This window comes from Hippoglossus hippoglossus, chromosome 20 (assembly GCF_009819705.1).
Source record: "Hippoglossus hippoglossus isolate fHipHip1 chromosome 20, fHipHip1.pri, whole genome shotgun sequence".
NCBI classification, from domain to species: domain Eukaryota; kingdom Metazoa; phylum Chordata; class Actinopteri; order Pleuronectiformes; family Pleuronectidae; genus Hippoglossus; species Hippoglossus hippoglossus.
Genome location: NC_047170.1, coordinates 6,899,344 through 6,927,225, shown reverse-complemented (window position 1 = coordinate 6,927,225; position 27,882 = coordinate 6,899,344). Strand labels below are relative to the sequence as shown.

Below are 27,882 nucleotides of genomic sequence, written 5' to 3'. Positions count from 1 at the left end.
AAAAAACACTCAGGCATGTTTGGGGGACTGATATTCATGAACGTGAGTAATTTGGAGCAGATCCAAATTAAAATCCAGATCTAGTGAATTTAAATGTGGTTTCATAAGGAGACTGTTGAGACTTTGCAGATGTATACACTCTAGTGCCATTCTAGTCATTAGATGTTCCCTGGAAAGGGTTATGTCATTTGTTAAAATTATAATTAGATTTGTGCGTTAAGTATATTGATTCCTTTTAATTTATTGCTGGGTAAATATTCCATATATGCTGTAAGCAGTACATTATTGTCTTTATGCTCACTGACAGCACAACTGTAAATGATACTAAACTGTGTGAGAAAATCATAAAGGAAATTAATGGATATTTATTCAAACATTGATCCATTAATTCAAACATAAGCAGAGACAAAAATCGATCGGCAGAAACAGAACATCACAAGACTCCTTGAATCAAGTGAATGAAGTAGAGTACCTACCTGTGATCGACACATGACCCACACCGTTTTGTTTTTAAACTTTTATTCACTTAAATTCTCGTGTTAAAGCAAGAACAAAACATTTATAATGTCCTTTGGTGGGATTTTATTACACTTTATTAATACTGTATATGTAAACTGATATTCTTTGATGCCAGCACGTTGCCAATACAAAGGATAATCAACTGCACAACGAAAAAGAAATGATAACAAATAAAGTCAGGGGATGAAAGAAATGGGCAGAAAAAAAAAAGAAAAAAGAAACTAAAACGACTGCTTCTGCATGTGGACGACTTAAATAGATACATTAAAGGTTGCCTTTTTTCAATCACAGTTCGGCAAAGATACAAAAGGACTACATGACTCTTCTTTTGTTTGCTCTGTGGAGAAAAGAACTTGCAAATACACTGATGTTTTTTTTCTATGCACTTCCTGTCTGCTCAGGTGAAAACTACCCTCGGACCATGATCGCAGGGAGCGTGGCGGCTCTAAGGTCGGGAAAAAGAATCAAGACACCTTTTACTGGACTATCTTTTTTTGAGAGGGGAGAGGAGGGCAGGGGCAGGGGGGCTTCTTACACATGTGCATCACTAACATCGGACAAAAGAATTCTTTCAACCAACAAGGGTTTACAGAGTAACGTTCACGAAAAGCACAAGTCAGTGGCAGCATGGTGAGGGGGCTGGGCATCAGAGGGTGGGGGGGATGAACAGGAGGGAGGATGAGATAGAGTTCGAAGGAGAGACAGAAAGCTAGAGGGGGCTCGACGGTGGAGGTGGGGGGGGGGGGGGGGGCGAGGTTTCTTTTTGTGTCACAGAGTGGCAGTCCGGACAGATTCCCTTCTATCCACAATGCACTGACAGCAAAGAATGCGTCCCGTGTTTCCTGCTCTCTCAGTCTCGTCCGAAGCATCACCGCTGTAGTTCGGCGAAGCGTCATCCCTGGAGGGCGTGAGGGTGAGAGGAGATCGGCGTCCACTGCCGGCTCGTGCGGAAGCTGATTGGTCGCAGCTTAAGTTGCCGTGGCAATAACAGCAGAAGCGAACTGCTAGTCCATCGCCTCAGTTGTCCCCTCCTCGAACTAGAAGGAGCTCAAGAACCTGGTATGGCTTAGAGGAGGAAGGTGGGTGGGTTGGAGAGGTGAGGTGAGGGGGGGGAGGGGGGGGGGGTGATAATTGTTCTTTGCTCATTTAACTCTTTTCAGGCAAACGCTCGGTCCCTCTATAATCTTTTTTTTATAATAATATCTGGCATCTATAGTTCATTTCTATATTATCTTTGAAAATGAAATGAAAAGTCTTTGCACTTGTCGGTCTGGCACATTCCCTTTTTCGTCAGCGCAAGTGTCCGCTGAGTCTGGCGGCGGAGAAAGCTCGGTACGGTACAGTCCAGAAAGCTCATGGTTGTTCTTGTTTAATGGTTGTTGGTTATTTGAAAAGGGAGGCTGGGGGAGGTGGGCGGGTTGAGGTGGAGGGGCTGGGGACTGTATCGCTCCCACCAGGTCATGGGTCTCTTCAGAGCATGGCGGCCTCGCCCAGCAGCACCGAGCCCAGCAGCAGCAGCAGCAGCAGCCTGAAGGCCGACGGAGGCGTCAGCGGGGCCTGGCCTGAATCGGGGCCCCTGCAGCCCCCCAGCTCCGAACTGCAGCGGGACTTCTCACACAGCAGGCCGCTGTAGGTTGCGGGGCAGTTGCAGCGGACGTTGTTGACACACACGCCGCCGTTTTGGCAGCGCAGGAGCTCGTTGTCGCACACCCGGGCTGCGGCGGGGGGGGGGAGCAAATGTGAAGACAGGAGAGAGGGGTGAGCGACAAACATGCAGAAGAGTTGTTGGTGACGCTTTACTTGAAATGTATCAGAGGCATATAATTAGAGTTCATACTCAAATCATCACTGTGAAGAAACTGGGAACTGTCACATGAACTGATTCTCGTATTCACAGGTTTTCTTCAAGTAAAGTGCCACCTCATTTTAGTCTCTTCTATTACAAAGTCCTAAAGGAATAGTTTAACATCTGCCTCCTCACCTTAATCCTGAGATTGTGACGTTCAGACTGATTCATTCTCGCACCTGTGAGCTAAATATGAAGCTGGAGCCAGGGGCATGTTAGCTTAGCTTAGCATAAAGACTGAAAACGGGGATGAACCGCTAGCTTGGCTCTGTCCCCTACTGCAGCAGCACCTCAATGCTCACCAGTTAACACAAACATTTCATTTATTTAAACCAAATGTGCCAAGAAAATATAAATGAACTAAATAAAACCTCTGAAAAACATTGACTGTATAAAAATGGACGATACATCTCTACTCCTTCCAAAATCTCCCGGATACAAACGTCGCCATCTTGCGTATTTGGAGCTAGAGTTAGGAATTGAGTCGCGGTAGCTCTGCCCTGCCGATACACACGCTCAACCAATCACGAGTCAGTCTCAGCTGTCAACCATGATGTTTCAACCTGTTTTTATAGCATCAAATAACTAATCAAAATCAAACTTATATAGAAATAAAATAATAAACTCTTGGACAGACATCACTGTGATGATAACTGGAATTACCAAATTTCTTTCATTTAACATGTACTTTTTAATGTGGTAAATGTACCAATCACCAACATGGAGGAGGCAAGATTTATGAGCTATACTGCAGCCAGCCACTAGGTGACCATCGAGACGCTTTAGCTTTACTTTTGGGGAGAAATCGCGTCATCCTTCTTTATATACATTTAAAAATGTGAATGTGACACCTGGAAAACAAGAGATAATGTGTTAATCAGTGAGAAGTAGAGGTGCTGCCCCCTAGCTGCAGCTTCTGGATTAGGACACAGATGTGAGGGTTGTATTTGTTTGAACTCTCAAAATTCCAAATGAATCCTTGAATGCAAATTGTGTAAAATACTCAATTTAGAAGTTCCTGATGCACACAGCAAACTGCAACAGGTTTAAATTGTATATATTATAATATATAATATATATATAATATAATATATTCATCGGTAACACAAACTCTGTCGTGCATGCATCACACTGTAATTACACCTGGTGAAGTCAGGTTAGTGATGTCTGTGCAAAATCTACAAGCATTTTCATTTCCATTGTCTACTGAGACCAACTCATGAAACATCACCTCCACACACGCTGTCCTCAGAGGGCTCTTCTATCACACCTCCTATTCTAGTTTGAGCCCTCTGTGCTTTGAACATGTGAATTTAACACCACCTTATATTTAGAGTGTGCACATTTCCTCTAACATTATGACATGCGACTGAACGTTATGGCACCTGACATTTAAACAGATACAATTCTCTGTAAAACCCCTTGTAGACACCACTAACAATTTCAACCCATCTCTAGCATGTAATCATTCTGTCTGCAACATGAGTACATTTCAGTAATTCCCCTTTTCTAATAAAGAAAACTTAATTTCACGAGACATAAATCTACACTTTCCTCAAAGCCTGTGAGGCCCCCCCCAAAAAAAAAACAACGCTGACTTTCGACAAACTGAACGTCAGGTGAAAATTGGTGTATATTTAGAGCCGGGACACCGAGGCCACTCTATTCCCGGCGGAGGCAAGCTGTCAAGCAAGCTGGAGGCAAACAAAGCAGCGCCGCACAAACTAATAACCAGCAGAGACAAATAAACAGTGATAAACACTGAGGCCACTTCTGCCCATTTTCAGCCCTTTATGGGAGTGGAAAACAATGTGGTGAGCAATCTATGAACTCTATGGGACATAAATATCACAACAACAAATAGCAGGCCCCTCTCCTAATACCCCAGAATTGGATGCATGCTGTCTCCCAGGAGTAGCCAAATAGGGCTTTGATAGGAGGCTCGTTAAGAAACATTGACTCTGCGAATCCTATTTGTGCCACGTCTGGTTAGTCGCAGAAAACAGGGTGCTGCTGTTTGGCTCAGTGAGTTCTCGCTTCAGGCCACAGCTCCCCATTTACCACGCACAACGAAAACTTTGTCCCCTTTTCCCCTCTTCCGGCTGACATATCAATTTCACCAGCAAGTCGACCGCTGCGCAAAAGCTAAAGTAACGACTCAATAAATAAGCTTCTCTCCGTGGAAAGTCTGATGAGGGAACAGATAAACTTGGGTCATAAAATGTCCCCTTCAAGATAACAAAGAAGAAGAATCAAGTGTGTTAATTGAGGCTTTGATGTGGGTCAGAAACTCCTTTAATTTGACAGTGGCCTTTGCATTTTTTCTGTGTTTTCGAAAATTCATTCGCAATTCATTAAGCTTGAAATGTGCAACAGGCGAGAGGCTGAGAGACACAGAAGCCGTGTTCAAGTTGTGATAGTTTGATCCAGTGGTGGTCCTAGGGTTTGTCTAAATCAGGGGCCATAAAGGGGCCACAATATACACAGAGGAGCCACTTATATGTCAAACATCCATGCGCAATTCCTGATCTTGAAGGTGCACACTTAAGTCATACCTGGTTTTACTTTAAGCTGGGGTGACCCCTGGACCTACCACTTGGATCTCCCGCTGCTTTGATCGGAGATACTGGATAATGTGCAGCATTCCACCTCACCCCAGAATAAAGGTGATGGGCCACAATGAGACTCCGGCCTGCACTTGGTTTGGTTCCCACCATGCTCGGGATGACATTTAGAGGATAACACCATCGGCTAACAATAGCAGTGAGGGATCGCTACCTTCAGCAGCTTGGACGTTCTCCTCAGGTTGCATTTAGCCTCAATTTTGAACTGGTTCACTGTGTTCCAGAAAGTAGGCTAAGCCCAAATACACAAAAAATGCGTATTTCCTCAAGAACTGGAAAGACAGATACAGATTTAAAGGAAGGACTAATTTTCTTCTGACTCTCATCGGCTTCCCGATGAGGTCGTTAGCTTGACGAGTAGTATACTTACACCATAGACTACATATAGAGAAGGACACCAATGGACTTCCTCCCACTATCCGGTAATGAAGCCAAAATATCCTTGATAGTAGCACTGCATTCTTATGCTAGTGACATAATTTGGAGCGAGTCGCAATTTGAGAATGGAGTCGTGGAATCAAACACCATGCGCTCAAACAATCGTGGATTAGTCTCAGCTGTCAATCATGGCGTTTCACCTCCTTTTTATAGCATCAAATAACTAATTAATACCAAAATTACTGTAAAAACCAGCACTTGAACAAATATCAGTGTAATAAGAACTACCTAAAATGACCACTATATTTCCACTAACATGGAGGAGGTGGGTTTTATGACCTATACTGCAGCCAACCACCAAGGGGCGATGGAGATGCTTTGGCGTCACTTTCGTGGAGCTGTCGTGTCCTTCTTTAGATGCAGTCTATGGTTTACACAGAGATACTGAGAGAGACATTTCATGTGAAGCCGAGCCATCTGCATGATGCTCAACACTGCCAGACTCTACAGAGCAGTTTCAGGTAACAGCAAACCCCTGCAGCGTTATGTCGGCTGCTGAAACCGAGATATTGATTATTTCAAAATGAGCACCGCAAACAAGATGCGTCAGAGATGTCACCTCAGTAAGATTAAGGATGCTGTGGCACTTTGAAGGGATAAGTGCAGCCCTATGCATCGTGGGGATTGATCGGCTCCTCATGCTGTTCCCCATGATTGGCTCTAGCTCTTTTGAGGAGCGGGGACCATTGCTGTTAAAAGCCTGAACAGTCAGTCGGACTAAGAATAATTATCATGAGGGCTCTGCACCTTCATCTCCCATAAACAATCTCTCCACATGTAAACAGAGCCCACACAAATGACAAGCTTTCTTGCGTTTGCTTTTGATATGAGTGATAATATTTAGAGAGCGGGACTGATGGACGAGGTCCCTGTCTGGGATGTGATGTGTTTGACGAGAGATCCGAGTTTTAATTGCATCCTTCACTCTGCATGCAGAGAAGGGTCTTGACCAGGCGTTTGAACACCACAGCAGCAAGGGAAGGTCGAGGCTGCACCGTTTTCAAAACTTCTTCCGCCGTGGAACAACTGAGCCGGAGAATCTTCTCGGGAAACGTTGTCTTATAAACTTGAAGGTGTTGAAAACAAACTTCGGGTCCACTTGGAGCTTCTTTTTTTTAATTCATGAGGAAAGCTGACTTTTAACAGCCAAAACAACATTTTAAGAAATCCACGTTAGATGCGAAATTCTCGTCTCTCCACCGCAGCCTCAGTAGAGTTTTTAAACCCAATGCAGCAGCAGCACCAAAACACCACACTGTTCCCCTTCTGTTTCTCGCTTTCTCGACACATTTACAGCACAGAGAGTGTCCTTGTGTTGGCGTTGCTGCAAAGAGTTGCTGAAAAAAGTAGATTAAGGAAGAAGTGAGTTCATCAAGAGAGTAAATGAGATCTTCAGTTTAAGATGGGACCTTTCAGGAGTTGCAGTTTTACTGAAACCTCTTATGCTACACTCACCACTCAGTTTGAGAATACCTCAACTCTGCTATGAATACTCCTGGCGTCCCCCGCTCCTCCGGAGTTTTAGAGCCGCTAAAATGGACTTTGGGTCTTTTTCGGTAATGATGTAGCCTTCTCTGGTTCGTCAGGCTTCTATCACATGAGCCCCTTTCTGGGAGAAACTGGCATTAGCCTCAGCTACCAGTGTAGAAGACAACATTATCAATTACAAGTGGTGCTGATCCTGTTGTATTTGCTAACAGCTGTTGTGCAGTAGAATTTTACAATCAATTATTATCTATCTATCTATTATTCAAGCAATGCCCAGCATGTGGGTGGTTATACGTGATGTTAGTATAGACAAGGATTAAAACGTATACCGAGCCCCTATAGAATATCGAGGCCAAACTTTTGTGTGGACAGAGATTGTTTTAGTTGGAAAATTCTGTTTTCCAACTAAAACTTGTAGTAAATGTAGCCTTAGATCTCACCACACGGAGTCTGAACACTTCACTCAACAACGTAGTCATGATCCACACTCACTCTAACACATAGAAACCACTGATCCAGAATGTTCTTCCATCTGTTGACTCAGCTCTGTATGAAAACACATATTTTTCCTCCATTTGTTACTTGTAATCTTTTAATTACAGCTGTTACCCGGGTCGACGTTCTCAGCGTTTCACGTGCTAATTCCTCGCGGTTTGTACGTACCCTTCATTAATGATAAGGTGACGTTCGATGTGAGCTGTGCAAACTTATGTCTTCACACCCGCTCGAGCACATGCTGACTGTGTATTCACACCACACGGGCTGAATATATTTGTGCATTTTAATAAACACCCATCTCTGTCAGGCGCCACGAAAATAAACAGATTATTCATTTTGTGCCGAATTTACATCATAATGTGGAGCTGCTTTCCGATCATTTAAAAAACAAGCAGGTTTTAATGGTTGATGATGTTATATTTCATCAAGCCGATGAATTCTAGACATTCATACTAATGCTGTAATTTAGTCTTTGATGAAGCTGTGGTGTCTGTCGCTATTAGATGAGAGAAGTCGTGTCTTTGCTGTTTCTTTTTTTTCTGTGTACGATGGAAAACCACAGCATAGCAGCAGCTTCTGATCTTTCCAAGTTAGATTAATGAATTGATCAATATCCTATAATCAATATTCAATTCTATATAAACAGCTGTCTGATTGAAGCAGCTTTATGCCAGTTGGTTTAGTAACTTCACAATTACTCTGATTTCACTAAGAGCTAATTCATTTAAGTTTAGTGCAAATTTCTACCACGTAGAAATCCTCAAACTAAATTATGGTTGCTCTTAAGATTTTCAATAATCACACAATAAAAAGCTGCAGATTTGGATCACTGAAAATAAAAAGAAAAGACCGTCCATGTAGTTCCTCTTTTTTTCATTTTTCAGGCTAAGCTTAGAAATAAAACTAGAGATGAGTCCCACAGCTTTATGCCACGTTACAGGATTGTATTCAGGACGCCTTTGTTCGCCGGGACAGAGATTAATGTTGAGCTACAGGAGGCAGGCACAAAGGTGTCACCACCTTGTGGAGAAGCTCTGTAGATCTCAATTAACCTGATCATGGTTGGTCAATTAGAAGCAATTAGCAGCTTGTCTGGCAATACGTTCTGCGAGCATTTTGAACCAGCACAAGACAAGTGAGAGCAGTGCAAAGAATTTGAGTAATTTATACCTAAACTGCTCGTGCAATAGTGGCGGATCAAGTATTTTTCTCAATCGGGCGCCATGAAGGGGCCACATTTTACACAAAGGTCCAACATATGGTAAGGTAATGGTAAGGTGCACATGTAAGTCATTCCTTGTTTACTGTTAGCTCTTTAGCTTTGTAGAAACCCACACGTCATTGAACATATTTCGAAAATTGTTCCTTGTTCAAGCACATTGTGTTCTTCAAAAAAGCTAAGAAATAAAAAGTCTTAACCAATTGTCATATGTATTGTTAGCATTGTTAGTGAGTGATTCGTTCATTAAAAATAAAAAGATTAATGACAGGAAAGAGGGACTTTAGGGAGCATTCAGATTTCCGCTGCACCCCTGGATCCGCCCCCTGCCATTAAGAATAACCAGTGTTTGTGACGCTGGTTTCACGTCTTCAAAGGTCAAGGGGTTCTTTCTCAAACTTGTCAGAGAGGAAGTAATCACCTCGTCGTGAGACGTGCACTTTATTTCCTGTAGGTTTTGTCATTGAGGTTTGAAGCAAACAATGACAAATTGGTGACATTTGAAGAAAGCAAAAAAACTAAAAACTAGACCAGGCATTGCATGCATTGCACAATGACCAGGGGGAAATAAAGAAGGTAGACTAATAAATGGAGTGAAACTCAAAATGACCTGCATTCCCCTTCAAACAAATGTTGGTGTTGGATGACATTGTCCTGCTGAGGACTAGAGCGAGCGGGTGATGGCTACTCAAACAGATCACACGCAGCGTGTCCAGCGGTCAATATTGACTCAGCTGTTGTGTTGCTGATGTGCGACATGGCTGAATAACTGAGCAGCATGCACGTCCCGCCAGGCCGTTGTTTTTCTCCTTTGCTCTCGGTATTGATAATAAAGCGGGGGTCAGTTAGTGAATCCAATGGAGTGTGTTGGGTTAGTTCATGGTGCGGGTCTGTATTTGTAAAGGCAGTCCTGCGCATGTGCAGCACACACGTCCAGGTGAAGCTCAGGAGTCACACAGAGAGATAAAAGATGAGAGGGAGAGCAGAGAGAGACAGAGCTGGAGGGGGGGGGGGGGAGCACAGGCGGGAGCTGCGTGGGGAGTTTTTTTTTTTTTGCGGTTCTACTTACATTTGCAGCCATCGTCCCACAAATAGCCGGGTAGACACTCCTGACACTTGGGCCCTGTAGTGCCCTCCTTACATATACAAAATCCTGTGCCATTACAGCGATCACTGACTGAGCCAAAGGGATTACAATTACACTCTGGAAAAACAAGACACACACATACACACAGGCTGGATACAGGGCGGTGCTTTTGACTTTCCTCCACACAGTGCGGACCGCAGTCCTTCGAGCTCGGCTAGAAGCTTTTAACTGGTAACAAATGTGAATAGATTTAAAAAATGCTACCATTTCAACCTTAATGGAGACAGAATGAGACAAGAATGAAGTTGATTCTAGATGCATGAACACATTGTTATCATTTCAGTCTGTACAGAATTAATTTTACTCTTATGTGGATATAAACATCGTGCAATGAGCAAATATGCCAAGCATTTATCAGTAGCTTTGAATTATGGTGGATATAATGAGCTAATCTGCACATGCGTTTCCTGAAATCTGATTCATCCATACAGACAGAGAGAGGAAGATGGAAAGAAGAGAGGGAATGTGATGAGCTCGTGTCAGATCAATGGTGGCAAATGACACAAAGACAAGGGTGAAGGTTTTGTGGGAATGAGAATGCAGAACATTGAAATGGGCATTGTTGTTATCCATCTTACTTCCCGTCTACGAATTTGATATAACTTTCTAATGCCTCTTTAGCATTAATCGTTCCTCACTCTGATTAGTTTGGATATCCTTTAAAAAAGCGACTCAAAAAAACCCCCAACCTATCAAGTCTCTAGTTACCTACGCTCGACTGACCTTCCAGCTTTCCACGGCGACTGAAGCACTCTGCAGTCAAGTGACACCTATTTTGACAGCCCCTGACCATCACATCACACCTTCTGCGGCAGCACTGGCTGCACGTGGCTGCGCCCCAGTGGCATCCAGGGGTCAGGCGAGAGGAGAGAGGCGACGGCGGGTGACAAACGGAGGGGGGGGGGGGGGGGGGTTGGGGGTGTGGGTCGGTGACAGAGAGGCAGGGTGACGGCGAGTTTGGCACGAGGTAACGCCTCGGTGACTTCTAACGCCTTCCGACGGGTTTCAGCTGCTACTCCCGAGGCCACTTCATGTATATGACATGTGCACTTGTGTGGCACCTCGGACTGTGGCGGTGTGACTTCGCCGCGACATTTCTCTCAGAACTGTTGTCGCCTGTCAGACCACCACCCCCACCCCCTCCTCCACCTCCACCCCGCCAACCCCAAGGACTCACATATGCACATGGCACTGAGTGCTCCGAGCTCGCACTCCACATGCCAGCTAAAGAATCCAACGGAGGGAGAACCAAACTATTGCCTCAGGAGCTATGTGGGAATGCAATTTTTCCCACATAAGAAAAACAGACGATGAATGCCTGCATAAAGGTCATGGACAAAATAACGGAAACACCTGATGAAAATGGCCTTACATTTTTTTATTCCTTCCATTGTATCGATAACGAATTAGTTATCTGTCATCGTATGTGTCTGTTTTTACAGAGGCTGAAAGGTAAATTTAAATGATTATCTTAATCGTATATGAGCATTTAAATGATTAAAATTGTAATACTTTTCTCACAAATGATACAGATACTTAAGGGATGACATTTCTGAGAGATATGAGTATAAAGACAAGAAGAAGAAAGAATCAGCAGGTTTCTGTGTGAGACACTTTTCAGTTCTGGTACGAAAACAAAAGAGATGGAACCTGTTAAATAGTTAGTTTCAGTAACAGTAACAGTAACTGTTTCCCCCAGGTTCCATCTCTTTATGCTACTGTTTTCCATAGTTTAGGTGTTTTCATTAGTCTGTGCACATACTCTATTATTCTATCTGCTAATCAGAATCATTCTGGCTTCAAATCAATGCTCGTCTTATTGTATTAGATCCTGGCTAGAAGCTAGAAACCAACTGCAGAGTACAGTAAGTACAAGCTAACTACAAAATACTGCATCAAGCCCAAATTTCATTCTGCAGAAATTTATATTCGTACCTGCAAGAAGGACTGACAACCAGTTTCAAGTTCCTGTGTGTCTGACTGAAGCTGAGAGACTAGAGTCCTCCATAAAACACTCATTCTGACAGGGAGGTTAATGAGTGACACCGTCGAGCTGAAGAGGCAGAAGAGGACGATGTGGAGACCACTGAGAGACATGGAGGTGGGAGGGCGCACAGGTGATGGAGCGATGGGGGGGGGTGAAATGCAACACTTTCTCTGGTGACAAATCATAGACAGGAGGTGAGGTGGCGAAAGTGTTCATGTGAAAGCAGGGTGGCGGTGAAAGGGGCCCGAGTGGGGGACTGACCTATGCACACATTTTCATCGTCCAGTTCTGCCGAGGCATTGCGGTAGTAGCCCGGCTTGCATAGCTGGCAGTGCTGGCCCCTAGTGTTGTGCTTACAGCTCACGCAAATGACGGTGTTTAGCACCTCGATGTAGCTGCATCGGTTGGAGTGGCCGAAGCATTCGCAGTCTTGCAAAGAGAGAGGGAGGTGTGAAGGGGGGGGGGAGGAGAACAGAGACAGAGAGACGCGGTAGGGAGTGTAGAAACTGCTGCTGTTGTTGCTGGGAGTGCTACGGCGGTAGGGTTAGCAAGAAACTTGAGCGAGGCGCGATGGCATGCAAGGTTTAAAATGGAGGCTGCGTCGTGAGGGAGGAGATGTCGGGTAAGGGATGAGAGGGGGGGGGGGGGAAGTTCATGTTTAATCCGGCATGGACACAGCCAGAGTCGGAAAAAGGCATCACACAAAAAAGCAGAGCGTTAGTAGGACTAACGGGTCACATCACTTCAAACACACCACAACACGAGGCGAGGGAGACTCCGAAATGATGGCACAGAGACACGGTCACGTCGGGAGCACCACACAGCGTAAGGCGGGTCAAACCATGAATGAAATGGATCTTTCAGCTCAGGGAAAAGGCTGTGGGAAAACCCAGTATTTTATCTGTGTTCCTGAGCTGATTATCATCTGGTTTGAAGTGATGAGAGAGGATGAGATGAAACTTTTAATCCTGATTCATGTCACAAACCCGTGGAAGGAAATGCCTGATAAGTTTCAAGTCCAAGAAACCCTTAACTTGTCAAAGCGTTTAAAGTAGCTACAGAGTTTTTTTTTAAAGGCTCGTCGCAACTTCTTGGGACAGCGGTCAGTAAAGGCAAGTGAGCGTGTGCTGAGTTGCAGTTGGGAAGAGTGTGTCATTGCCCGCTATGCAGTGTTATGTCATGCTAAATTAGAAATATGGAGTTGTGGCTGGACTGCAAAACCTCACGCTGCACTCCATGATAGTCACTGACAGGCCTGCCCTAAGGGATGCAGGATGGGAGGGGGCAGCCCCAGCTCCGCTCTCTTCAAGTGAGGATCAGTCTGCCACGCTGAGTGACCACTGACACCATGTGTCACGGCGCAGACAGATGTGACCCTTAAGCCTTCGCTGGCAGCCGCTTGGACACAAAGCCCACTCACGGATCCAGAATAGATGGGGCTTTGGTCCAAGGGATTGTGGTTATTAAGGATCTGTATTGAGGTCAGGTCTGGCCACTAACAGTCCGACAAGGCTCGGAAATGAAGGAGCAGCACGTCTAGTCCACTCTACCTTTCACCTGAAGCAGAGAGTCTTGTCCGACTGTAAGCTATCTGCATTAGATACCTCAGTCTCACAAGACAAATAATCTCTCCTTTCCAGAAATAGGCTAAGGTCATAAATCATGCACGCACGGGGAATAAAAAAGTCTTGAGTCTTAGAAACACATTCCCCCAAAAATAGTTGTGGGCTCAAACACCCACTTCATTTGCCTTGAAAAAGATATGATTCCGGGGGACTTTTATAGTGTTTAGAGACGATTCCACAGACGAATGGATCCTCTGCGTGCCCTCGACAGAGAGAACCATCAGTCCAGCACTGAGCTGAGGATACGGATGCAGAGTGCTCTTGCATTGGGTTGGTGCTGCAGGGTTAGGGGGCTTACAGTTAAACAGAAACATCAGTTCACACAGTGAGAAGGCTTGGGGGATCATCTTTGGGGTGGGGGGGGGTGGGGGTGGGGTCATTGTGTTCAATGAATTCCAGAGCTCCTACCTCGCTTGCTGTTTGCAACGTGGACAGAAGGGGCAGTGGACAATGCAACTTGAGGAGCTACTAGACAAATTAAAGAAGAAACAAACAACATAAAAAAACATGATATTGCAAATTCAACACAAAACATGTATTGTGAAAGAATTAAGAATACGGAGCATCGTGTTTGATAATAAATGTAACTGTAAAAAAAAAAGAAAGAAAGAAAAAATAAATAAACATACGCAATAATGATGAATGATGGCATTGGGAAATAAAGAGTGACATTGCCAAGTGAAGTTGGCTGCGTGGAGCAGCATCTGCTACAAATGCCTCAGATGACGAACAATTCAAATATTTTGGTTCCTCTTTTATGCTTCGTTTCATTTACAAGTGCTTTGTATAATTTAAAAGCCTCTGTGTGTTTCCCCCAGACAGAAACTGTCCCCTGACAAGCTACTCTCCACCTCGGGGGAGGCCGGCCAAGAATTTTCACCCTATAAATTTGTGCAGAGGAGCGTGGAAGTAAGGAAGCTGGCTCACAGTGAACACATCTATCCCTCCATTCCTTTCCGGACACATAACAAACAGTGGGAAAAAAAGAAATAACAGGCTTAGCCTCTGCCATTGTGCCGGGTGACATAAGCTCCTGATACATTCACCAAGTGCGCTTGGCTGCGGCCATGGGAACACAGAGCCCAGTGGTTGTGCGCTAGTTGTTTGCGAGGTGGCTGCACATCACATCCGCAAGATGGAAGAAGCTAACCTGACACCACTCTGCATGAAACCAACGTGAAACGTCTCCCGCTTCTCCTCCTGATGCGCTCAGACAGGTTCGAATGTCTCGACACCTAATTCAAATCAAGTGCGTATGCGCCAATGTACAGAAGATAATGCACGCCATTACAGGAAGTGACAACGTGAGCGCACCCGTTAATACACAAGCATCCACTAAAGGAGCCCAAATAATCCTTTATCACGAGCCAGACAGGACAATGCTACAGCCAAGATTAGAAAGGGGGAAGATGCTACCCACAAATACTCTTTACCAACAGTTACTTTTTTTCTTTCTATATGAACACAATCTGTGGAAAAACATAATTGTTGCATAATCTTTGATGCCTACCTTCTTTTCGGTTAGCGACACCTAGGGATGACACATTCGGCCGAACTGCGTGCAATTGAGAGAAACCAGGAGTTATTCATGTGCGCTTGTGTGATGCACTTTACCTGTAAATCTAAAGGGGGTGGAGAGGGGGGGGGTGGGGACTACGTGGTAGTGGACACACACAACTGGAGACATGAACATGTCCAGCATGGCTCAAATCAGTAACTGAGGGAACATCAAGTACATAATGGGGCAGGGCTGACATGGACGAGCAACGAGAATGCATCCAAAGAGCCAGTAAAAGGACACTGGAGAGACGTTGTATGTAATTTGTGTGACGCACATGGGGCTTGCTGTGTATGTGCATGTTCATGGCAATGACGATGATGAGTGAAAAACTGAAGGAAACAAATAAAAGAGATAAAACCCCTTTTAAACTTAGTATTGAAGTCATGATTAATGCAAGCGGGTCTAAACTATGTATGGCAAATTAAGACTTTAGGGGGCATTTTGTTTAATTCATCACATCGACTATGTAATCAATATCTAATTACAGTGTATTACTGGTGGAGGAATAACAATGAATAAATAATGGCAGGTGTTGGGACTTGGAATGACGGACTGCTGTGGGCAGCATAACCTCATAATTACATACAAGTCGGTATTTCCGTGTCAGGGAAATACTTTGCGGTTTGGAAATGGAGAGGACTCAAGCAGAGGGAGGAATATGGATAAGTTTTCTCATCCTGCCCCTTCATCTCTTCACTTGATCTTTCTGTCCTTTCGCCACTGACTTCATTAATCATGCAATCGCGGGTAATTAACATCCAGCGGCGTCTTGGCAAGACGCCTATCAGCCGGAATATGACGGCTCGTAACGAGGCTGGTTTCAGAGATAATTCATTTTACACATGGAGAAATGCTTCTGACCTTTTTATTTACAGCACTGGAATCTAGTGTTACTTTAGCTTTGACTTTAGCATGGCCACACATTGATACCTAATATTTACAGTCTTTGGTTTGAAACTGAAACATAAGACTATCCCATAATCTCCTGTTTTATTCTTTTTTTTCAATATTTTATCTTCCCCCAGCTGAAACAACGCATCGGTGACAACTGTGGCGTCTCCAGTGGGTTAAAGTCAGCGGAGGCTCTTTGAAAATGACACATTAACAAATAGAGAGCTCAGGAAACAGGGCACAACACATCAGCGCTCACACTCCGGGCTCACAGCTGCAAACCTGTGAAGTGGTGTGTGTTTTTTTTTTAAACAACACATTTGCATTTCTTTTGTTGTCGTCAAAAACAACATTACATTCAACGAGTGAATTGAGCATGAGCGGCACTGCCTGGATCAATACAGTCTCATCTTTAGAGTAACTTCATTTTAATTATTCCATGTTGGCCATTGATTGGATGTAACACACATCTGGCTTCCATTAATTATTTGGATATGGAGAATGTTCAGGTAAGGCGAACTAAATGAGTGGTGATGGGCTTTAATCAATGTCATACCCATAATGAAATGCAATCTTACAGAGCCAGGGCTGCTTTGTGTTGTTTTTTTTAATATTAATTTCCCTTTAATGGTCCACATTAGAAAATTCTGCCTGGTTTAATAAACTTGAAATGGAATTGAGAAAAGTCAATAAGGAATTCAATTACCTTCCAACAACAACATGAAAAGTGCAGTGTCTAGTTTTTTTTAAATTTCTTGCTTTACATCTCGTCCATTTAACAACCTCAAGGACGTCCTCACCTTCTTTTTATGCACTTTATTCTCAGGTCTTTTAAGAACGTGGACGTGAACCGGGCTTGTGTTTGCACGGCAAACATCCTCACCCTCTTCAGCGAGTCGCTGTTTGGTTTTTAGTGAGAGAGACTGCTGTGACAGTACGGCCACTTGTGGGAACTCTAAATCCCTGTGGGACCATCCGGATGATAAGTGAAGACGTTGGTTTGTCGGAGTGTCCTTTATACATCGCCAACCCCCCCTCACCCAACACACACACACACACACACAGATTTATCAGCATGCGCACTCTCCCCATAAAAAGGATTTGAGGGTCAGCCTTTGGACATGATCTGGCCTGGCATTTGGATGGGACGAAGAGGAATCATGTGGATATGTATGCATGTACAAACAGCATGTATGAAGAGCATGCACACGCAGTCATACACACACACATGCACATGCACACACACACGCACACACATTAAACTCAGGCCATGCTTGTGGTGGAGGTATAATTCCTTCAGTGTAAGGCAGTGGTGGTGGAGGCAAGCAGTTGGAGAACACCAGGGGGAGGAGGAGGAGGAGGAGGAGGAGGAGGAGGAGGAGAAGGAGGGGGGTTTTGTCTTCTCGGCCACGTGTCCATTTCTGATTCTCGACAAGGCAACAGACTCTACAGCCAGTGTTCACTTCCTGTGTCGGCCGCCACTCTAAAGCTTAAAGATTAAAAACCACCTGGGAACAATCTGTTTCCACCCCGCGTCTGTCACAGCACGTTGTGGGAAACTTGCCCAGCGATCATCTTAGCCCTTAAATGGTGAAAACAAGAGCAGTGTGTGTGTGTGTGTGTGTGTGTGTGTGTGTGTGTGATTCCAACGTGTCCCTTGGTAAAACACCTGAGCATAAACTTAATGTTGAGTGAAAGTAAGGCACTAGCATTGTTTTTAGAAATATGAACATTAGCCACATAATAGAGCTTAAAAAACAGCTTGATGTGTTGTGAGATACACTTGTTCCTTTTTTTGCTGAGAGTTAGAGGGGAGGATCTTAACCACTGTCACGTGGAACAGGGAGACTGATACAGCTTGTCTCTTTTTCACACTTTGGTTCTTCTTTAGATTAAATAAACAAGATGTGATGAGTTTAACTGTGAGCTATAGATGTCCATGCATCCTTTATCTATACTGCTTGTCCTTTAAGGGTTGCAGAGGGAGCAGGATCCAATCCCAGCCAAGATTGGGTGTGAGATGGGGGTACACTCTGAACAGGTCACCAAAATATCACGAACAACCATTTACCATCTCACGTATATGATCAATTTAAAGTCTCCAATTAACCTAACCCCCAGTCTGCATGTCTTTTGCAGACATATGGAAACTCTACACAGAACAGTCCGGCTGAACCAGGATTCAAACTGGGAACCTGGGCTCCACCAGCATGCCAATCTTTATTTAGAGCCGAGCTAGAGCTGTACCTCCTGCTTTGAGCCTGTATGATAAGCTGACCCAACTGGCTCCTGGTCCCAGCTCTAGATTTAACACACAGATAGTGATCAGTCCTCTCAACTAACTCCCAGCAAGACACCGGATGTAGAGTTAAGCTAAATAGAAATTAACTTGAAAGTCTGTGGATTACAAATGTTGTGACTCTGACTCTGTTTTCAAATAATACTGCGTGTCTAAATCCATAGCTATTGCATTCAAGCAACAAATCTTTCAACTAATGTTTGGATGAGACCAGTGGACGTCCATGACTCACTAAAGGCTTAGAATAGATCTAGAGCCGACAGTTACGACTACAGGCAGCTTTGGTGTTCATCACCACTTAACAGGAAAGTTTATCACTGGGCAAGTTTATCAGAAACTTCTCTTTAACCAGCCGCTCTATGTGGGTCCAGTATTGGACAGGGAGGGGGTGACATGCCTGATCAATGTGGTGCCCCCGGGAAGCGAACAGACTCAGTGGGAGCAGCTGAGGAGAGTGGAGCCAGGCTGTGAATGCACTTTGACTTGTTCAATACAGTCGTGCGGTTCCTGCACCACACAGCCTTCCAGGCAGCGGTAACCTGAGTCATGGCACCTCTCTTCTTCCTCCTCCTCCTCTGGGGCTACTGGTTGACGAAGATAATACCAGCCGAGGCGCTCGCGGCTTATATTAAAATGACCTCCTGTGACATTATACTGCCAGAGAGGCCCTGGCACTTTAATAAAGTCTAGATGCCATTTATTTATAATGCATTGGGAGAGAGGTAAAAATAACAAATGGCATTCGGCATCCAGAGCCAGGCAAGTGTTATCTGGTTGAGTTGAGTCTGGATAAAGTAAATAACAATACAAAAATTTAAAAAATAAAAATACGTCCATACCATGAAATATTTCTTACACCCCCAACCCACAGCCCACCACAAAAGAGAAAAAGAAAAGGTTATTCCACCGTTGAGTGATTCTTCGCAGGATTATTGGAATCAGAAATGAACACTTGGCACAGAGTTGAGGAGGATGTATGGTGCAGGGTGGCACGATAGGCAAAGCAAAGCACCAAGCATTCATATAGATCCGTTGTAACTGTTTACTTACTAACTGGACCAATGTTATTAGGAATACCTGCAAGAGAGGAAGAGAAGAAGAATTACATTATAGGCATACAACTGTGTTACTGCAACATTTCCCCCTAGAAGTAAACTGTTGATCCCGATCCATCAGGATGAGCTGGAGACACCTGGAATAATGTATAAACTGAGTGATAGTGGTCGGGTTTGTGTTTAACCATTATTCAAGCTTCACACTTTTTGTTTTATCCTGCTTTCTAACGTCTGCCTTGATATCTGTACTAGTAGAGCCATGAAAAGGTCACAAAGCAAATGGTAAACATGTCGCAAACTCATTCTGGGCTCACGACAAGTCACACTAGTGAACAGTTATAAAGCAAATCTGATTTAATTTTATGAAAGACATTGACTCTAGAATTGGTGCAAAAAAAGAATTTGCTTGATCATGGATGTACCACGGCTTGATTGCTGAAAAACCAGATGAACACAACGTTTTCTTACTTTCCAATGCACCATAGACTGTTTAGATCAAGCTCTGCACACAACTTGAAGCATGCAAACAATAAAAAGTGACAGTGCATTGTAGAACTGTTTGAGGACTCTCTAATGACAAAGAATAATTCTGAGGTTTCTCTGGAGCATTAGCACAGGCCAAGGAAACAGCCCATTCCAAACAGGCAGAACACCAGTGTTTTAGTAAAGTCGCACACTGCGTTCAGACGGCTCCCAGCACATCAGTCTCTCAAAAATGTGCTGCCAAAGACACATAATGCCGAATGCACACACACATATCAAATAGCATCATAGATGGCAAACACGGCCCCTGACGCCAAAGGAAGACATGTCTTATCCTGCTGCCTGCCTGTCCCTCCATCAAGCAATCCCTTGTGCCAGACAGCCACTGAGCAGATAATACAGTCTGTCTCATCCCCATGGTGACCAGATCTCCCCCACACCAGGCAGCTGGCGGGCTGTTTGAGGAGGCTGAAATGTTCACGAGCCATCTGATCCAACTACCAACATCTTGGTTTGGGTCACATTTGGGTCTGTAAACGTGAATGGCACACTCACATTTGCGGTGACTTCACTTGTGTTAGAAAACACTGTGTATTTTTGGATAAGCCTTCGTTTTTCAGAGGAATTTGCTTCCAGGACATCAATGCCAGGTTCACTTTTTCCAATCATCCTTTTCCGCAGAAGCCCGCCCTCCCATTCCCTCTACCTCCTACCCTCAATACAGCAGTCTACCCACGAAAAACAAACAACCCCCTCGCTATAGGAGGGGAAGCCTTCTGGGCAGCAGGAGAAATGCACTGATGTAAACTGCAGAAGAAGAAATAAAATAAAAAAAGAGCCCACTCTTCCTTTGCTTACATCTGTCTCGTCACCAGCTCACCGCCAACCTACGGCGGAGGAAGCTGAGGAGGCGAGCAGGCATCTGTGTGGCCTTTCATCTAATGGAGCTATCACGCAATGTCTCCAAGTGCTCAGGGGGAACCTGAGGATTTCCTGAGTGTGTGTGTGTGTGTGTGTGTGTGTGTGTGTGTGTGTGTGTGTGTGTGTGTGTGTGTGTGTGTGTGTGTGTGTGTATGTGTGAGTGTATGACAGTGCGCGTGGACTTTGATCAAACTCCTGTCATTCAATCACTCTCCCTCTGATCTCTGCCTGCCAGCCGTATTTAGGAGCCAAATCTGTGACCTGTCTGAGAGCAGTGAAGTACAGGAGGCTGCGCTGACACGCGGAGGCAGAGCATAATGGATGTCAAACCTCAAGGGGCTGAGCAGATGCTAACCAGGAGACAGGAAGGACAAGGACAAGGACAATCTGAATCGCAATCACCTTAATCACCGAGTGCAGCTTGATCTGGCAGCGTCGCTGTCACAACACGGACACACGGTGGAAACTAAAAACATTTCACACACATATTACCTGTGGCTTGACTATTGTGTTTTTAATAATACCAGCAATTGTTGCAATGGAATTTTAATCTGATCTCGTTGGATTATTAATTTGCAGAGTGAATGGAAGAGCATCTGAAAATAATCATGATTCATGTTTTCATAGTCGGATCACTAATTAAAAGCATGCATGTCTTTGTGAAAGCTGATTAAAAGTGTAATTGCAATGAGTTCAGGTGACGAGCTCACATCTACAAATAAAAAGTCACTACAGTAAGAAGAATATGTAAATAACATAACTTTCACACTTTTTATTTTGGTTTAGACTTAACTGAGAAGTCCAAAGGTGAAAGCAGCCTATGTGAACATGCACTGCTGAACCAAACATGCAATGACAAGTTGAAAATGTGAGACTGGAAGTGTTTTAGCCCTGGAACTGAACTCTGCAGAAAAGAAAAGAAAAACTTAACCCAGAGCTTAAAAAGGGTCCAGTTAAGTAGCTGATAGAGGAATAATACACAGGCACCATCTACATCTCGTCCGGAAAACTATCAAGTGAACCACTACATTAAATAGAGAAGGATATATAACCAGAGAGAGGTGATTTAATCATGTTATTACCTTGCAAAACTCTGTGTCCATCACAGTTCATATAGAGAATATTCTTTATAACAGTGTTTATACAGAGAACACTATCATGAAGAGCTGCACAGTAGTGACTGTACATGACTGATGTTTGACCCATGAGTGACAGTGATGCACTGGAGGGGTGTGCACCTCCAATAAGACCATGTTCATATCAACATTGTGAAAAATCGACTTTCTTAAATTATTGAGAAATAGTTGCTGCATGTACTTACCTACAGTCCTCCATGTGGTGTGTTGATCTACTGCAGTATATTGACCATCATTTTCCTGATGTGAATATAATGTATTTGTTATATAAATTACGTCGTGGGCAAACAAGTGTTCCTTTAAAAAATGTCCCTTTGTTGAATTCGAGGTCAGATAACCGTTTCTCCTGAGTCGCGATCTGGGACACCAATTCCGTCCGTCGTAATTATCTGCTGCTTTATGAACTACCTGTGGGGTTCGAGCAGATGTCCGGGATCCCATGTTGGGTCATTCGATTAATTTCCAATCACCATCGTTTCCAATCCCGTTCACCTGCCTTGCCCCCGCCATTACGGGGCACGGCTGCAATCTAATTCTGTCCTATCGTACAGGAAGAGCATTAGGAGCCGCTTATATGACGGTGTGCTCCATTGATTTTTATGAGCCGTGCGGGGATCACGGTTTGCGAGCCGCTGGGTGGTGAACATGATCTGCGGGGGGGGGGGGGGGGGGGGGGGGGGGGGCGTGCGATTCACTGAACATGATATGTGTGCATGTGGGGTCAGCACATGCCACACGCACAAATTTGACCATTAAAACACAGTAGAGGGCCTGAGTCACGGAAGCAGCGACTGATGTACAATAAATGTCACTTCACAGAGCAGCGCGGCCACAATTCCCACTGCTGCATGTCCATCCTTCACTGGTTCGGTTCCAGTTATGCTGTCAACCATCCAAGAACATCACTGTAACCTTGCTAATGGGTTATCAGAGAGCCATAGTGAAATGTTCTCCCATGGATCTATTGGCATACATCCCATTTCCTCTATGAACACGCTACTCTGTCATTTATTCAGCCCCAGTGTGTCCTTACATGTGCAGAAGGAAAGTTGAGAGCACATTCAGCTGCTGGTGTGGAAGTCAGTTTGTGTGTGTGTGTGTGTGTGTGTGTGTGTGTGTGTGTGTGTGTGTGTGTGTGTGTGTGTGTGTGTGTGTGTGTGTGATATGGGCATTATTACATTGTGTCGGTCACTATCCATTCTGTGTTGACCTTCGATGTGTCTCACCTGTTTGCCTTGGTGCTATACCTGGACTGCTCAGAAAAAGGGCTTATCTACTGAATTTCCACCGCAGGCAAAGTTGGTAATTACTTTCCCTGGCGACCGTCATTTTACAGCAATCCATCATCATCTGCAGCTCTTTGGCCGCGTGCAGCCCAGTGACGGTGACAGGCATTGCTAACTGGTTAGCTTCAGAAAAGGCGGCCAAAAACACAAGCGCGCGGTATGCAACCTGATTGAATTCCTCCAGAGTAAAATTACGGGGCTTGCCTTGCCGGAGTGCCCTGGCCGGCTCGCTTGCACTCAATGTGTAGATCTGAATTGAAGGTGGCAAGTCTTAAAGTGCCCCGGAGCCGAGTTGGAAGGAGCACAGTTTGAGGTTTCAGGGATGGAATGAGGCGTGTACGTCGGAGGTGGCAGAAAATGTTGGGGAGAGGGAGGAGGGGGAAGGAAAAATCTGGAGATGGAAGAAACAAATATTTGAAAGAAAGATTACCGTCACAGCTGCACAGAGCCGAGATGTGGGAAAGACAGAGTAAACAAGCTCGGTCTCTGGGGTGGATGGGGGTGTTATGAGGGAGAGAGAGAGAATGTGAGCATGAAACGAAACCAAGAGATGGAGCGAGAACAGGCGGAGGCAGCGGAGGCAGGGAAGAAGAAGAAGAAGAAGAAGAAGAAGAAGAAGAAGAAGAAGAAGAAGAAAAAGATGGTGGTATGGAAGGAGGGCAGAAGGAGCACCAGTGTAAGAGGATGCAAAACAACAGGCAGTGAATTTTACAGAGAACAAAAGGAGGAGAAATGGGATAAAATGTAAATTCAAGCATCCGTGGAAAAAGGAATAAAAGCAGAGAGGAGTGGGTGAAGGAGGAAGTGGAGATATGTGCACATATAAGGAATGTTTAAATGTTTATGTGTGAAGACGCATAAAGACGGAGCAGCAGCACAAGGCTCAATGTAATTATATTTAAAGGGCAATGTCTCTCAAAACAAATATTTTCTTTTTAATCAAGTGATGCTTAGAATAAATGGAACAATTCACCAGTTTAACTACAGTTATGTGCTTATAGATGCTTGTTTGATGCATTAGTTGCACCCAGGGCTCATTTAACAATCGCTCCATCGATATATTTTGTCATATGTTGCAAACAAATTCCCATGAAATCTGAATCTCGGTCACTGACACCATGAAGGGAACATATATGACAAACATATACTATAAAAACCATATGTGCATATGCAGTAGTGGTTGTTTGTGTTCACTCACAAAATAATGAGACCAGTTCCTTTGGGATTTGGTCCTCCCATTGAAATATACCTACTCTGCAAGAGGGATGATTAATCAGAAAAGGTCTATATTTGTGTACGTGCAGATGAGTGTGAGGCTATATACGTGTGTATGTGTGTTTGGTCACGTTTCCGTGCTGTGCTGTTCTGCTTGCTTGACGTTGAGCTGCGTAATACTTACTTAATTACTGGAAATACACAGTTTTTTAAAACTTCGGTAAATCTGTTTAAAAAATGGAAATTGACTCATTTCCCACAGTCAGAGTCTTTCTCTTTCGACATCACGAAACGCACTGAAAACAGAGGCACTCTTGCCAAATTAGTGCGTTTAACCAGGGAAAAAAAGTGATTGTATCTATTCCCATTACAGACAAAAGCCAGATGTGACTTTTGTTAGTGGATTTTTTGACCAGTGGCAAAGGGGCTTAAGTGAACTCGCTAGTTTAAATTTTAGCAGCCAGGTAAACCCATTTCGATTGATTAGCCAAACAAGCCTGTCATGTTTGTGTCAAATCTCGACCTCGTCAGTCGACATGGTTCTTTGGCCTCTGAGGTCTCCAGTTTCTTCTCCATCAGCTTGTCAACCAAATGCACGTGTGGACATCTGTGAATTACGCGTCCCACCCACAGGGGGAGCAAATCCAGCATTGTGTCAATTTAACATACACTGCGCAAAGATGCTATTTGTGTTTGTGACTGTCAACTGCAGATGTGGCAATGCTATTTTCCTCTGCAGGGGATATTGGGGCGTTTTCAGTGGGATGGAAGAGGAGGATGAGTGCTGATGTGGATCTTCTTTCCAGGCAGCCGATGAATCATTACGGTGAAATCCACTGCATGTCCACGCCTCTCACCGCTTTGATCACAGGAGATCCATAAACTCTACGGCTGGCTCCGGCTAAATCTGAGCAAGTGTTTCCTAATCCTGCCCTGACAAGGAAATCTATTCCTCTTATCAAGATACAAACAGAACTAATGAGGACAATTTCTCCCTGGAATGGATAGAGATGTAGGACGAGCGCTCCGAACTTCCCCCCCCGAACCTGGCACAGGCCTGGATCCACAGCCACCGAGTGTTATTGCTGCCAAAGGAGGTTCGACCAGTTATTAAATCCGAGGGTTTGCTTACTTTTTCCAGCAGCGCAGTGAATGTTTAATGGCTCATGTTCAATAAAGACAGGAAAGATCATATTCTGTGTGTGTTGTCGGCTCGAGCACGCCGTGTTTGTCTGTTGCTTAGACAGAGATCGGATCACACTTTAACACAAATTAATGCAGAGAACCGGCTTATTGATTCAGATGCTTTTTTTTCTTGCCAGTGAAAATAACTTCACCGCTCCTGCCGCCACGCAAAGAAACGCCACAGCCATCAAATAGCTTCTCTCTTTCCGTTTGCACAATCTCAGCTTGTCTTTTACTGGCAATAGCTTTTTCATTTGCACTGATGTTTATCCTGGATGGAGTCGGGATGTGTCTTCAGCTGGAGGAACAGCTACAAAGTTGGCAATCTGCAGTGCGATTGGAAATGAATAATGCATGTCGGGCATGCAGCGAATCCAAGTTTTCTGTTTAGAAAAGAACACCCCACAAATTGGACATAATTAGCAATTACTTTACATTATATTACGTTCCTTGTTTCTGTGTTAGCTTGTTGCAGCAGCCGGATGTGCCCCAAGACTTTCACCCTTCCATGCATGGACGCTGCTATTATTTTATTAATTTCTCACCGTCAACACGACCCAAACCCAACAATGTGTGTCAGTAATGTCAATAACAGTGTTGACAGAGTTTTTGTTTGATTGGGCAGCTCAGAATTGTTTGAACAGGTTGTGATCATCTGAGCCGTTTCCAGCAGGGAAGTTTATTTCTGCTCTCCTCTGATTAGTGTGACTGAGATCGACAGGACAGGAGCAGTGACCGATAACCGATGACCATCAAAACCAAATATCATTTTAGTTTATTTCAACTGGGTTCAAACTTTTACTACCTCCGCTAAGGAGGTTATGTTTTCATCTGCATTTGTTTGTTTGTCTGTTAGTTAGCAGGAGGATGGATTATCATGACACTTGTTGGAAGGATGCAGGATGGGTCAGGGAAGAACCAAACATTTTTTTGTTGCAGATCCACATCAGGAACTTTTTCCCACTTTTCTTAACATTGCCAGATTTTCCTTCATTTCTCAGGAGAATAATTCACGTATCTGGAAAAATATAAAAACATAAAAAAAGAGGCATGTTTAGGGGACTAATTAATTTAAATGTGGTTTCATAATTTACATTCAAATTATTATTAGTGAACTCAGTGATTTAAAAAAAGGTCTAATGTGTTTTTATCTACCGTTATCCAAAAGGCAGTCGATTATTCTAGCAAATTCCCCTGGTGTGGGACTAATAAAGGATTATCTTTCAAATTATAACAACACAACACACACATATTTAAGCTCATATTTAACTATATAATTATATACAGATATGAATTAGCTTTTATAATTGGGAGACTTCTGAACTCTGCACGGCCCCAACAGGAGTAAACAGTGCATCAGCTGAATCCACCTGGACTTGACTAACTTTGTCGAAAAACGAAGAACTCAAATTCTTCAAAATCCAGTTAACCACTTAAAGACGATACCATTTTCCCCCTTAATGTAACACAGCACTTCGGCTAATGTCCTAACTAGTATGTTACTTCTTTTCCAAAAATATTCTAAGTTACATGTAAATGACGTATTGCATCATGCACGTTACCCACAATGCCATGCCAATTGCAATAACTAAACTAAAAAATGTATCTTGTATCTTGTGTATCTTGTGGTATTTAACTGAAAAATACAGCAAAGGTTAACAGTGCATTTTCACCGTTGGAAACAAACTTTTCAGATGCCCCCCTCCCCATCCGTCGTCAGCCCATATCTCCTTCAGCCTCCCTCAGCCCTACAGTGAAATGAACTGCCATGGTTAATTCTCAAACTGATCCCTCTCCTTTTGTCTCCACATCGGGAGGAAGCGAGCGTGAGTGAGCCGGTGAGGGGGAGGTGGGGCGAGAGAGGGAAAGCGAGAGAGACAGAGCCACCCCAGACGGCTGAGTTAGCTGTGACAGAGAGTGATGCCCACTTCTCCTCCTTCTATCTCTGCCATCCTTTTCTTTCTTTATCACTTTTTAAACCCCGCTTCTTCCTCTTCTGCTCCCAACACGGCACCGCTGTAAAACGACATTTCGCCCCCCCCCTCCAGATGATGATTCATCGATCTCCATATCGCATCAGACGACTTGATGGGCATAGTAAAAAGAAATTAAATCTTAATTAAATTTTCATCTTTGACAAATTTGTCTCTGCGGAGCTGCCATATGCTCCTCTGGGTTCGGGGGGGGAAACACTGAGGAGAAGGAGATTTTCGGATCGGGAATTGAATGAGCTTGAAAATTACACAACAGCACAAAGTGCATTTTTCTGTCAGGCTTGTGCATTTCTTTCTACTCTGGAGGGACAGCCTTGCATTCCTATAGATTTTTAGCAGAGTTATTACATTATGGATTTGCCCCCCCAAAAGACAAAGTACAATAATACAGTTTATACCAAGACTGTTTTCTCCCTCACTTGCAGGGGGAGTGTGTGTGTGTGTCCTAGTGTCATTACGAATGTA

At 44.1% G+C, this 27,882-nt stretch overlaps 1 protein-coding gene across 9 annotated transcripts in view; it reads right to left on the bottom strand.

Moving 5' to 3' along the window:
• Positions 1–313: 313 nt before the first annotated feature.
• ntng1a (netrin g1a) overlaps positions 314–27,882 on the bottom strand; it is a 111,999-nt gene continuing 84,430 nt past the window's right edge. For 2 of the 9 annotated variants that reach the window (XM_034572502.1, XM_034572501.1), the window contains exons 5-8: positions 19,193–19,219; positions 12,028–12,195; positions 9,702–9,836; positions 315–2,234 (exon numbers count right to left, since the gene is read on the bottom strand). In XM_034572502.1, the coding sequence (XP_034428393.1) occupies positions 1,990–2,234; positions 9,702–9,836; positions 12,028–12,195; positions 19,193–19,219 (575 nt within the window). In that variant the 3' untranslated portion in view covers positions 315–1,989. Of the gene's footprint in view, positions 2,235–9,701; positions 9,837–12,027; positions 12,196–13,799; positions 13,860–14,901; positions 14,947–19,192; positions 19,220–27,882 lie in introns of all 9 variants that reach the window. The other 7 variants (XM_034572503.1, XM_034572504.1, XM_034572507.1 and 4 more) reach the window with 7 other exon arrangements.